This window comes from Amphiprion ocellaris, chromosome 6, assembly GCF_022539595.1.
Source record: "Amphiprion ocellaris isolate individual 3 ecotype Okinawa chromosome 6, ASM2253959v1, whole genome shotgun sequence".
In the NCBI taxonomy this organism is placed as follows: Eukaryota; Metazoa; Chordata; class Actinopteri; family Pomacentridae; genus Amphiprion; species Amphiprion ocellaris.
Genome location: NC_072771.1, coordinates 36,333,645 through 36,347,524, shown reverse-complemented (window position 1 = coordinate 36,347,524; position 13,880 = coordinate 36,333,645). Strand labels below are relative to the sequence as shown.

Genomic DNA, 13,880 nt, shown 5'->3' with positions numbered 1-13,880 from the left:
ACAGCCTCGTAATTGGGCTAATTACGCCTGGATGTGTTGCTTCTTTAGGCTAAATGGCAGCGAAATGCCACCAGGACAGTAGCTGGTCTGTCACTGTAAACAGAATCTGGCAAAAGGGCAATGGCTGTGTTCAATAGATGCAGTGTTCCTTTTTAATCTGGACTCTTTTGGAGTTGAGGGTCTGTGCAGCGTAATCAGTGGGACTTAAAGTTGGACTCGGTTAATTAGTTAACAGCCCATAAGGACCACCTATGGGTGTTCAGGAAGACGGGGCTCAGTCGATGCTTCTTCTGGTCGTTTTCTTGCCCTCTTTTCTTCTCGACATGAGGACGTTTCTTCTTCTTCGCCTCCTGTTGTCATCACCTATTCCTCTGCCTAATTTTCCCTCATGTTATTCCATGTCCTTCTACCTCCCCTCTTCACTTTTCTTTTCTCGCATATTCTCTGTCTCCCTCTCTTCTCCTCTCCCTCTGCCTCCTTTCTTCATCTCTCTTTCTCGCGGATGGCATTTGAAGCCAATTAGGTGTTTATATGCATGAAAAGCTGTCTCAAGGCAGGGCACGGGGACATTCCTTTCAGCTGTTGGAGATTACAGAGAAAAGGTACCAAGGAGACCTGTCGTGCAAAAGCAAAGATCAACACTATTAGCCTGATCAAGAGAAAAGACTCATGCTGGAGACATTCTTCATGTGAAAATGTTTGCATGAGTGTGTGTGTCTGGATAATGTGTGTATATTGCAGCACAAAGGACCGGCCGGCTGCCTCCGAATTGTATGAGTCATCCTCATTGCAACTCGTGGACTGCAATCCCAAGAGTCTGTAGTGAACAATTCTATTAGCTTGCATTAGTTTCCTTCCTCCACCATTACACCACAGAGCATTCACTTATTATGTTCCCCATTTCTCCAGTTATGCGATGTAGAAAGTGCCAAGATTGTAAAGTATATGAATGCCCATGTCTGCCAATTTTAACATAATTCCACATGACTCATAAACTGGAGCAACATATTTTCTTTTGAGAGGAAAAAAACAAAACATGTGCATGCATAAATCTGTAAATCCTTGTCTCTGCTTTCATTCATGATGATTTAATGTACGTGTAGTTTCGCAACAACCTCCAGATTTTGAAAAAACTCTACATAAGAACGTCCTCCGCTTCTCGCTTAACAATGTTAAAGTGCTACATGCTCTCACGGGGCTGTTTAACCCTTGAAAACATCTTCTACCCTTGCGCTTCTACGTGCTGACACTCGCACAGTCCCGCTAACGTGCTCACAAAGACACAGATGTGCGAATGTGCCGAGGCTGCGACACATCTCCCATCTCCGAACAGGGAAGAATATGAAGAACGCCGCTGCAAATCCAGTATTTCTCTCCGCTGAATGCCACTGTGTGGTGTTGCTGTGGTGCACTCACACATCTCCAGCGAGCCCCCCTGTTAGAGAGCCCATTAGTGGCTGTGTGTGGACAGACCCTTTTCTTTGGAGAGCCAGCGAGAAGGACAGGAGGAAGGAGAGGGAGAGGAGGGGAGGTTGAAGCCATTAACGAAGACGAGAGGCAGAGGAGAGAACGACAAACAATAAGCAGGGGGAGAAAAAAACAACGAAAAAGGACAGCGGAGGAATAAAACAAATACAAATAGAGCTCCCTGTGAACTTTGACAACAGGTGGTCTTCTGAAGAGGAAGATCATAACTGCTATCAGTGTTCAAAGATGAGGGTCAGATGTGAGTGGCTCTCTAACTCCATCCTGGTCTATGCCAGGGGCTTTTTATTTCAAATTCACACTAGAGAGTTAATATTGTAGATGGCCTACACTTATATTGTGCCTTTTTAACCTTAAATTCCAAAGATATCTGAGCTACAGCTGAAAATGATGGATAAAAACACAAGATTCAATCTGTAATTATGTGTTTCATTTCAAATTTTGTAGTGTATAACCACAGCTACGTTTGCCGCTGATGGTATTTTCCTCAATAAATGAAGTATTCATGGTGCTTTATCAGTAAATGCAGTGCAAGGGTAAATTAATACCTCTATAAATGTGAAAATTATCTTTTTTCTTCCATTTAAAATCAAATAATGCTGAACATAAAACTTGGGAAATTGCCCATAAAATAAAACCATAGATAAAATAAAATAACTGCCAGCAGGAAAATCATGACAACAGATCAGGGAGGTGAGACAGAAGAGGAACTTGAAGCTGAATCAATTATATGTTAGGTCTAATTCCTTTTTTGACTAAGTAAAACTCACAGGAAAAGCAGTAACTGGTTTAGTTTTGGTAAATACACAGGGTACAAAAGATCCTAAGGGAGATTTTTACAGAAAGATACAATCAGAACATCCATCCATCATTCATTTTCTGCTGACGATCCAGAGCTGGGTCAGAGTAGCAGCACAGAATTCCTATCATTTCTGTTCACATCCGTGTTTCCAAGTTACTCCTGGGGGATCCCAAGGAGTTCCCAGTCCAGATGAGATATATAATCCCTCCTGTGCATCTAGTCTATGGTCTCCTTCCAAAAACCTCAAATGAGAGGCACTGAACAAGCATCGTAATCATCTACCTAAACTACATCAGCTAGCTGAAGGAGCAGCAACTCCAGCTCTAACTCCAGCTACAAAGTAAACTCATTTCAGCCGTTTGTAACCAGGATTTCATTCTTTTGATGACAACCCAGAGCTCATTGCCATAGGTGAAGCTTGGAACAAAGACCAGCTGGCAAATCGATCCCTCTTCGCCACAACAGTCCATTAAGGCACCATTATCACTGCTGGCACTTCCACCAGTGCTCCATTATCCGGCCGCTTGTGAACAAGATCTCAAGCTACTTAAACTAATTGACTTGAGGCACCGACTCACTCCCAAGCCAGAGGGCGCAATCTACCAGTTTCCTGCAGAGAAGCATGGAGACTCCAAACTTAGAGGTTGTCGGCTCTCATCTAAGCTGCTTAGCACTCTGCTGAAAACTGTTCTTGCTGGGGCGCCCAGTTAGCTCAAGTGTTTAAGCAGGAGACCCATAATCAGGAGCTATAGTACCCGACACAGCAGCCTGCGTTCAATTCACGCTCACAGCCCTTTGCTACAGGTCTTCCCCCATTCTTCCTCCCTATTTTCTAGCCTGCCTCTCGAATAACCTATCTAATAAAAGCCAACAAAAGGTAAAAAAAAAAATTAAAAAAAAAAAAAAAACACTCTGGCCTGATCATCGAACAGAACCATGTCATCTGCAAGAAAACAAGACAGGACTCTGAGGTTCTCAAACTGGACATCTTCCTTACTCCAGCTGCAGCTTAAGATCCCGTTCACAAATGTTACAAACAGGACTGAAGCCAAGTTGCAACCTCACTGGCATCCAACACCCACCAGGGGAGCATCAGATCCATCACAGACAGCAAATCCAACCTTACCACAAACCAACCAACACTTTAGAGCCACTGCTGGTAAAAGACGGTAACCTCCGCTGACACTGAGGTGTGTTTTTCTGTTGTTGTTGTTGTTTTGTCAAACATTGACTTCAAGGTCAGAGAACAAGTATTCGTATGGAACTATAATTTAAGTAAAGTATAGGAAAGGTGTCTGTGTAGATTCTCAGTCATCCAGGTCATGCTAATCTTGGAAGCTTTGGTAAAAAAGCAACTGACTGAAAAAGCTTTTAGTATGAAATGTTTTTAAGAACCCCCCCAAAAAATTCAGTTATATTTTTATTGATGCTCCAAGCATATATGAAAGATCCTGACATGGTAATCTGTTAAAGGACATAACAGTAAGGGGAAACAACCAGAACTGTTACATGACAGGAAGCCAGTAAAACATAATTTTCCAGCAAATTGAACTCCCGCTGCAGGAAGGAGCTGTTATTAACTAAATCGTTCATACCGTGTTTCTCTATTTCAGGCCAGAAGTAAGACGGGAATGGATTGGTTGCTTCAGAAGAAAAACACTTATAGCTTGACAAATCTCTTCCATCCAACAGATTATTCTGTGCAAAACCCTCCGCTATTGTTGTCGTACGCAGGCTGGAAATAACCATCCAACTGTTGTAATGGAATGTGACAAAACTGAGACCAAGAACAACCTTTTAAATTCAGAACACACTCGAACCAACGTTCATTGTTGCAGCCAGTTTTGGATCTATGCACATGCTGTTCTCTCAAACATATTTAGTGCTGCAGACTTTTTATCATTGTTTCACCTAATTCTGTGTGCTCCCAAAAATGTCGGTCCTTTCAGAATTCAGCGTCAGGTCAGGTTTTCACATTTGTTTCACCTATTTTTGCTATCCAGTTTGGAATATTTGGTGGTCTTTCTATGTCAAAATTGAGAATTTCTTGAGATTGGGACATGCTTGAAGCCCCCAAAAATGGCTGGACTGAGGATATTGTCGCCTGGCAGGTTCTTTCAGGGCTTTTTCTGTGTTTGTCTGTCTTTCTTGACGTCTGCCTCCGTACCAATCAAGCCAATGAGGCAAAAAGATAGGAAAGAGGTTGGAGAAGCTCTCAAACTGACAAATGAGCACAAGGACCAATAGAGTTTGTGTATTTTGCCTACGACAGAGCCAGGTTTTAAGGTTTGCAAAATCCTCAGCTTGCCTCCAAGTCCTCCAATAAAACACTCTTAATAAAGTACAGCTTTGTTGAGGGCACATTGAAGAAAAACTACTCATCAAGTTAATTTGCTTAATTATTCAGCAGAGTCTTCCGTATGAAAGGACATCTGTTACCGAACAGTGTCGGCGTATGTTGTTGTTGGGGTGTGTGTGTGAGTGTGTGAGTGGGAGTAGAAGAGAAACAGATATGCCATCAAACGGGTTTACAAAAGGTTGTTACTAAACGCACCAACTCAGTTTTAGTGATGCTCTACTGCCCCCTTCTGGTTTGTTTGTGTCATTGCAACAAAATGACTGACACTGAGAGCAAACTGCGGTCTGTTGATGCCACCTGGTGTGCAAATATGGAATAAAAACAAATGCACTTGTGGCGTCACAGCAGATCCCTTTACAAGTCACAGTTTTTAAAATATAAATTGCAACAAAGACTGGGTATCTGTTGATGATACTGGGATAAAGGCTTTCTCTACAGTTTGCAAAATATGGCTTAAACTATTGAGAAAAACACCTAATTTTTAGAGCTTTATTACCTTTAACACTAGTTAGTTTCCTTGATAAACTATTCGTAGACCTGCACCTACAATTGCACATATTTTCCAATAAGCCCCTTTTTGCACAATATTCACAAGAAAAAAATGCTCGGTAAACTAAAACCATGCATCATCGTAATACAATAGGAGCTATGTCAGTTGAAAAACTCTATAATTACAGTTTTTGTTTTGAAATAACACAATTTAAATAAGTTTTTTCCAGTTCTTTCAAGAAGTAAGACTTAATTAAGTTGCAGAAAACAGATGGACGATAAAAAATAAATTTTTAAAGGCGTATCAAGTTTTAAAAGCTTCATTTTAAAAACCGGAAAAAGGAATATGTGTGTGAGTTTGGGATGTTCAAGACCACAGATCATTAAATCGTCATGTCATTGTAATTTCAGGAAGAAGTACGACTGTGTTCACACTGTTCTATAGCTGTTTCTTAGATTTTTGGGGGTTTATTTTTAGGAGCAAAGGATGGTTGGTTGAAGGTACTAAAAGTAAAAGTAATCGGGGCAGAAAGTTGCACAACATGAAATTTCATACAAGAGTTTAAGACTTTATCTTTTGTTTAAAATACGTATTTTCAGGCCTTATTTTGTCTTTACATATACACAGTTACAGCTGAGTATCAGCTCTGGAATCAAACTTGTCTCAGTAGCCTTCATGGTGCACATTAAGTTTGTTTATGACAGGACTCAACAGAGATACATATTTCTTCACAGTGCTTTGTCAATATATTGTCAAATTACCTAATAACAAAGCAGTACAGTGAATAAATAAATGCTTTGATTTTGGGTAAAAGAATCTAGTTAATAAACACAAAGTGTGGCAGCAATGAGTGGCAGTTTGTTACAGCAGCTTGAACTTCCTGTGGCTAGTGTTTTATTCAATTGTTTAATTGTTAATTTCTTTATATCTTTCCTTGTTTTTCATTATTTTTAATGTTTTTCTCTTACTAATGTGTGAATTTCTCTTATCTTATTTATTTCATCTAAAACTGATTAAAAACTATATAATATAATATAAATCAGAATTTTTTGTTTATGTTGTGCCTTATATTTTAAAAAATGAAAGCAATTTGTTATTGTTAAGTCATAAAAAAAATTTAAAAATTTTTAGATTTTTAGATTTAGAATAGATTTTGTGGGACAGAGCGAAGTGGATACATTTTGTTTTCTTTTTGTTTGATGAATTTTACAAGCAAACTTGTCATGAGCCACAATGTTTTGTTTTGTTTTTTAATATAAATAACACTATACAACTACAATATGCAGATATTTGAAATAACACCCCACACATTTTTCATGCTGCGCTTTAAAAATGTGGTTAAGATCATCCATAGTGACAGAACATTGATGATGCTGTTTAGGTAAACCAGTTCTTAACATGTGATGTCATAAGGCCTGAGAAGAACTGTGGCGTAGAAATATTGATGTAGTTGCAGTTACATTAAGAATCTAAGCTGAGCTGCTGTGGTTTCACTAAACAGAAAACAGAACCACCTATGGAATCCTAAACGGAAATTTCAATGAAAAATCACACAATACTGGGAGCTCTCTGTAGATAGATCTGCTTATATACCACCTAAATTACTAACATTCTACTTTAGAAGAGATGTTTTTTTTTTCCATTTTGGTTATGATGTTGAAGTTTTAGCTGTTCAAACATCAAAGTCCACTTTTTGACTCTTCAAACTTGTTCTACAGAGCTTCTCAGGATTCTAGTTGGGTTTTTACACGCATTTAAATATAAATTTCATGGATTTTTCATGGATTATGGCTTATTATTGTTTGTAAACTTCTGCAGCACCACCAAAAGCAAAAACCATCTGAAACTGGGTGCAGTTTTGACATAACAGTTAGAGAACTGGAGATGTTCTTTCAAAAGCGTTCCTCCAAAATGACTAATAATATTACTAATAAATAATATTCTGTTAATACCAACACTAACTGCTATTTCACTAACAACTAATCTGATGGTTTCTTATCCCTAGATGTAATCACTGTACTAGACTTCACTCTTAAAAGGTTTCCCATTCACAAATAAATCAGCTGTTTTACACTCCTGCTCTATATCTCATTTGAAAATCTGTCTCTAAAATCTGTCACTACAATTTTCCTTTATCAGGTTCAGTAAAAATTGCAAAATACATCTGACATGTCTAGTATAAACACGTTTTGAGCAAGATAATGAGGTGTTGGTTGTTAATTAATGCAGTGGGGGTAAACAGGAGTTCTTGTCTGTCTTGTTCTTTGGAAATTCTTGGTTTTTCACTCTGGGTTTCTATGTTTGATTAACTGAGTAAAAACTGTTTAACCATTTCAGTTTGTGTAAAAGTCAAACTGCAGCAAAATCATTTCAGATAAGTGATATCATACATACAAATGCACGTTTTCTACATATTTTTGCACTATTGTAGGCCACAACAATTCTGCGAATTGTGTGCAATATGCAGAAGTGCAACACTGGTTGTCTTAATATTGATCTTAATTCACCAAATAAACAATTTTTACAACAACAAGCTTTGTCACAGTTTGCACAGGTAATACTTGCACATATTATTTTATTATATTTTTAAATTTGCACGTCTTATTCTACCTTTCTTTTCAAAAACAGCCAGCTGGTTGTGTGAATTCACCAAGAGAACTGCTACTTAATTGTTGCTATGATCTGTAAAATGCCATTAAATTAATTCTATTCTCATGTATTCTAACAACAACACACTTTCAGCCACATTAAAGGCTGTTAAAGTAGTAGCTGAAAAGGCATCTATGAATCTGGACGGCACTTTTTGATGCCTGTTGTTTGTTTCCTGTTTATCCCAAAACTGCCTGTAAAAAATACCCCAAATATAAGGAGCAGTTCACCAATCACCTCTCAAGCCCTAAATGTCCTTGAACATTTCCACAACAGTCCCTAGATCACTTTATTACCTTGCAACAATGATGTAACTTTGGTGGAAAGCTTTACGATACAAACAACACCTAAAAAAGGTGAATAAGTGTTTCACACTAAATGAAATTAAATGTGTGATCACATTACACTACACTCTATTTGACAGCCCAAGCAAGAAACTGAGTTACATCTGATAGGGAAAATGCTTTGTTAGTTCACACAGTGGAACATAATCTCAGGCTAGACAGCTGCTTATTTGAAAAACCTAACTTTGGGGAATGTATCGTCTGATGGCAGTAAGTAGCGACGGCTCTAAAGAACATCTTTAAGGAACATTTTGATACAGGGTATCTTTGAATGCTGTGGGTGGATCCTCACCGAGCTGGTGGGCCTTTCTGAGGCAGGAGAGGGAGGCGTTGAGTCGGGCACACTCTTCTTCGTTGGCACCAAACTTCTGCAGCAGCTCACACACCTGATCCTCGCTCATCTCCAGCAGGCCCTCCAGGGTCACCTCGCCTGGACTCATCTCCTGCAGCACATGTACAAAATGCACAGTCACAAAATGTTTTGTTCTGGGGCATTTTCTGCTTCTGACACATTTTTACTCACTGTGGGCTCCTTTTCACTGCAATATGAAGTCCTGCACCTCTATGGAAACACAACAACCAGGACTGGAAGGAGAGAGAACTGTCTGTGCAGCATTACACGATTATAATGCCATAAGCCGTAGAAACATACTACAGATATTTTACTACGTACATTTTTTTTTGGCTTTATTATATAGGACAGTGGAGAGAGAAACATGGGTAGAAGAGTGGGGGAATGACATGCAGCACATGGCCGTGGGTTGGTCTCGAATCCATGACCGCTGCGTCGGGACTATAGTTCCTGTTTATGGGCCGCCCACTCAACCAGGTGACCTACCGGGGTGCCCTCTACATACATTTTTAATTTGTTTGCCTCTTACCTGTTTTGTGTAAACACAGCCTGCAGTTCAACTGAAAAGTTCCTGAATTTTCATTACATAATTGTTGGTTGCGGCTGTGTCAGTCATGGCTTCTCAATTGTGCCAGTGAGCTCAGAATTTTTTATTTTCTACAAAACCTGGTTAGTATAAACATTCTGGTTTTGGCTAATAATCACTAATTATGACTGTCTTTGGTTCATTTCATTCAGACAGGTACATTTAGTTAATTATTGTATAATTTGCTGGTTTTACGTTGTTTGTCTGTGCTTATATTTGGCCAGGGCAGTCTTGAAAAAGAGTTTTAATCTTAATGATTTTTTTGTGGCAACCCTCTGAACCCTGAAAACCTACCAGCAGGTCTGAAAAGTGTGTTGTCTTAAAGAAATACCCAAAATTATAAAATTTGTCAAAGTCAGAAACTGTAAAAACAAACAGAATCATTGGATTTTCAATTTTCCAACAGTCCTTGTACTAATAATCTGTGACATGCCGTCAGGAAACTTAACCGCGTCTAAGCTTAAAATTATAAGTTTCCATCGAAATCACTTTATACTGTTATTCTATAGTGTCCCATTTAAAAATTCACCAAAAATAAACTAAAATGTGCACTCATATTAGACTATTAATGACTCAGCAGTGACCTGCAAGCCATGTTAGAACAGATAGAAGACAAGTATGGAAATAAATAACGGTAATGTATATATATATATATATATATATATATATATATATATATATATATATATATATATATATATATATATATATAGTGTTTCCTCTAGGATTTTATTCAGGCTCTCAGGGAGCCACATTTGACTGCAGATTTTCTTTGTACAACCTACTTATTGAATGGCCAGTGGAAATGTTAAAATTTAAAAAAAAAATATTTGAACAAGCGTATCTGAAAATGCAGTCAGCAGTTATTCATACATGGTGTGTAGATATTAGCTTAATGCTATCAATAGTTTACTCACGCTAGCGACACTGAGTTGGTACCGGAACAATTAACTGAAGCTACCAATATGTTAAGTACCGTTATCTGGACATCGATATTTTATGAATGACTGTTTAACTTGTAAAATCTATTATGAGTTATCTTCAGCTAATAACTTTTCTCCAGTAAGTCGCTGCCCTATTTTCCAACACAACACTTCTCTGACTCTCTGACCTGCCGGGATGCTGGACGTGACGTCACTTTCAAGGCGTCGCTCTCGCGACATCAACGTCGTATTAACCCGACATATCAAAGAGTAGAAACCAAGCGGGATAGTTATCTGTAGTTTACCGACACAGGAAATGTAGAAATGTTCCTCTGTATCCCTATGGAGATATTCCATTAAAAATCAGATGTTTCCAGCTACAATAGTCATTTACCACATTAACAATGTCTACACTGTATTTCTGATTAATTTAATGTTATCTTCATTGAAAAAAATGCTTTTCTTTCAAAAATAAGGACATCTCTAAGTGACCTCAAACTTTTGACCAATAGTGTGTATTGCATGTACGACCACCTTTTTGTCCAGTAGTATAACAGATGTGAGCACTTGTAAAACTGCTGTACATGATGATTCCATTTATAAAAATGCTTTAAATTTTTGTAAAGAAAATAATCAAAGAAATGTAACTTTGTTTATTCTTATTTCTAATTTACGTCTATTTCTAATTTAAGCGTCATACTGCACAGAAAGACATCCGTTAGCTCTCTTAACCTCTAGCCATAGCTGTGCTGTTTCCATAGATGTGCAGGACTTTATATTGCAGTGAAAAATTAGCTCACAGTGAGAGAAAATGTCACAGTAGCAAAACACTAATAAGGTTGTATCTATGAATAGTAACTCTATGGCCACCTCTGACTGTTCCTGTGGCTTCTGTAACCTTCTAGTGAGCCTTTAACCAGGTTATGTCTAAAGCTGGCAACTGTGTCCTCAGTCACCAGTGTGGGGAGCTCAACTGCTAAAAGTTAAAATGTCAGTGATAATGGGGATACAGAATCCATTTTGAATGTTCAGTAAGTTTTGTTCACACCTGTACTGAGCACATTTAGTAGGCATAAATGTAAAAGAGAAAAACTAAATTCCTGGTGACCAACATCAGATTCCAGTGTGAACTGACCCTGAACATGTGCACAAGAGCAATAAGAAATACATCACAAAAAGAAAACTGTCAAATGGATTTTAGCCACTGATATCAGCAATGACAAGTTGATGTGCAGCTGAAGACGATAAATTTGTGAGCAGATTTTAAGCAGCTAAATTTTTAATTCTGTCTTTTGTGGAGCAAACGCTGCAACTTCTGTGCAACAGTGTAAGTATGTGGCTGAATCTAATATCTCACTGCCCCTGCACTGACTGTTTCCACCCCAGCTATCTTCCATGTTCACCGAGTGACAGAATTGCGATGAATTTTGATCTAGGGTGACGTAAAAGTCACATAAATGACTGTTGAGATTTAGATTTTTACTGCAAAATATCAATCCTGTATCTGATTTAGGAGCACATATGAAAGCAGCACAAATCAGAATAGAAAAGATCAGATTTCGTGTGCATTGTTTGTGTTCACACTGTTGCAAAAAAAAAAAACATATCCAAGTCACATATGAGCAAAGAAAAATTGGGTTTCGACCCTCTTTGCCTGCAGTCTGAATGTAAACAAATAGAATTCACTAAATGAAGTAAAGCTGAATCTGAGCTGAAACACACACTCGTGTGTCAGTCAGCCATCGCTTCATACCACAGAATATAAAAGAATAAAAGATTATTAAGTGAAAAAGGACAATGTTTAGTATTTTCACTGGTTGAGGGGTACTTCTAAGCATTTTTTTAAGTCTCAATTCCATTTGGAAGCCGGAATTTCTGATTTGTGACAATAAATGTGTTATCATCAGTGTATTTTAAGGAGAAGAGCAGCTACTACAAGGTTACGTTCTTTACCTGTGTGACCTCTTTCCTCAGGTTGACGATGCGGAACCAGTGTCCGAGGCGAGGGAAGTCCTCCAGCTCGGCACTGCGCTCCTCTAAGGCCACTTTGCACTTACAGGACAGCTGGCGGCTGAAGTATTTCACCAACTTCCCCTGGGAGGGAGAGGGACAAACACAATGAGGAGAGGCTTTTATTATGTTGAACAAACCTTTTGAACATTATTGAACTTCACAGATATGCTCTTGCAACATTTCAGAAAGAAGATTTGGATGTATTTTTGTCAGTCTGTCTTCAAAAGGGAATAATTTCCTTTTAAAAAAGGCCTCCAAACTAGCATAGCTGGGAATAGAAAGCTTGAATATATATTTTGCTTTTCAGAAATTAGATTTTCTGTTTTTCTACAACTATGGAGAACATATTAGTATTTTTTCTGACTCTAAAAACAAACCCAAAACAAACAGTTTTTAACAACTAACCTGCTTCAGAGCACGCTGATATCAGCAAATGCAGCTACTGAACAAGTTGTTGCAGAAACACAGGTATTAATTGACTCTATGACTATAAGTGATGAGAGTAAAAACAACAAAATAATAAAATAGGGCACTGACAAATCCATTTTTTTAAAGTCATGCTCTATAATCTGTTAAACTGGGGTGTAAGGAGGTCTTAAAATACATTTTACCACTATTTTACTTGTCACGAGGATCATAAAAAACCCACTAACATACAGCACAGTGCTGTTATTGTGCTGACAAACAGCTTAACACAGCCTCACATGATGACTGAAAAGTCACAAAAATTCTTGGACAGCTCAGAGAAAATATAAGAAAAAAACACCCAGTTTCATCATCTAAACCCTTTTTAGTCCAGTGGAGCAGCTCAGTGGTATTGGACTTAAAGCTCTGGTTATACTGGAGAGAAACATGGTGCTGAAAGAAGAAAACACACAAAGAAGTGGATACAAATCCATAACTTTGGAAATTAAATAAACAAACAAATCGAGAAATCACTGTACAATTGGTGCTAACTTCTTCTGCAACATATTGTACAAATGTTACATACATTTTTGTGCATTTATGGAGGAAGACACATTTTAATGAAAACTTCTCACAGTGAGATTAGTAGATGAAAGAGTCAAGTTTTTTAAACAGAATATTTCTAGTGCTTGACTACATCACACAACATTCACTTCCATTAAAACAGAGTGAAAAAACAAGCCTTTGCTTAATATTGCTAAATATATATAAACATATTATGCAGGCAATCAAACTTGTACATTCTGAATATTTTATACACTTAAAAGACTCTCTACAGTATGATTTTTAACTATATATACACAAGAATCTGTGCAATATCAATGTTTACATGCTAACAGAATAACCCTGTGCAATATCATTATTTTCCACGTGTATCTGAATTCCACATTACTAACACACAGCTCAACAGGTTTGCAGATAGAGAATCTGTGTCCTCAAAGAAAATACAGTCAAAAGAAGAACTGGTGAAAGGGTGTCGTTTCTTACAATTGATTTGAATCCCAAACTCTGAACAGAACCTCTTCCAAAGCAGATTAACTCTACAGCATCAGTTGTATGCAGACATATCCAGGACTATGAGCACACAGGTGAGTGCACAGAATTTGCAAGAAGAGATTTCACACTACAATATGTGACATTAAAACAACACACAAACATTGGTTGTACATTATCCCAAATGTTTCAAACTGTGTTTAAATGCAGCGAAATCTGTCCTTTTATTCAACACAACGGTGCATTTTAATGTGGTCACCTGTCAATGACGTCATATCCACTGAGAGGAGGAGGAGAAGATGATGACAAAGAAGGAGAAGATGATGACAAAGAAGGAGGAGGAGAAGAAGAAGAGGGAGAATAAGAAGGAGAAAACGAAGAAGAAAAAGAAGAAAGAGAAAGAGAAGAAGATGGAGAAG

At 38.0% G+C, this 13,880-nt stretch overlaps 1 protein-coding gene across 3 annotated transcripts in view; it reads right to left on the bottom strand.

Moving 5' to 3' along the window:
- ksr2 (kinase suppressor of ras 2) overlaps window positions 1-13,880 on the bottom strand; it is a 142,095-nt gene that overhangs the window by 115,137 nt on the left and 13,078 nt on the right. For all 3 annotated transcript variants that reach the window (XM_023276279.3, XM_023276278.3, XM_035950986.2), the window contains exons 2-3: window positions 11,944-12,084; window positions 8,422-8,572 (exon numbers count right to left, since the gene is read on the bottom strand). In XM_023276279.3, coding sequence (XP_023132047.1) covers window positions 8,422-8,572; window positions 11,944-12,084 — 292 coding nt within the window. The remainder of the gene's footprint in view (window positions 1-8,421; window positions 8,573-11,943; window positions 12,085-13,880) is intronic.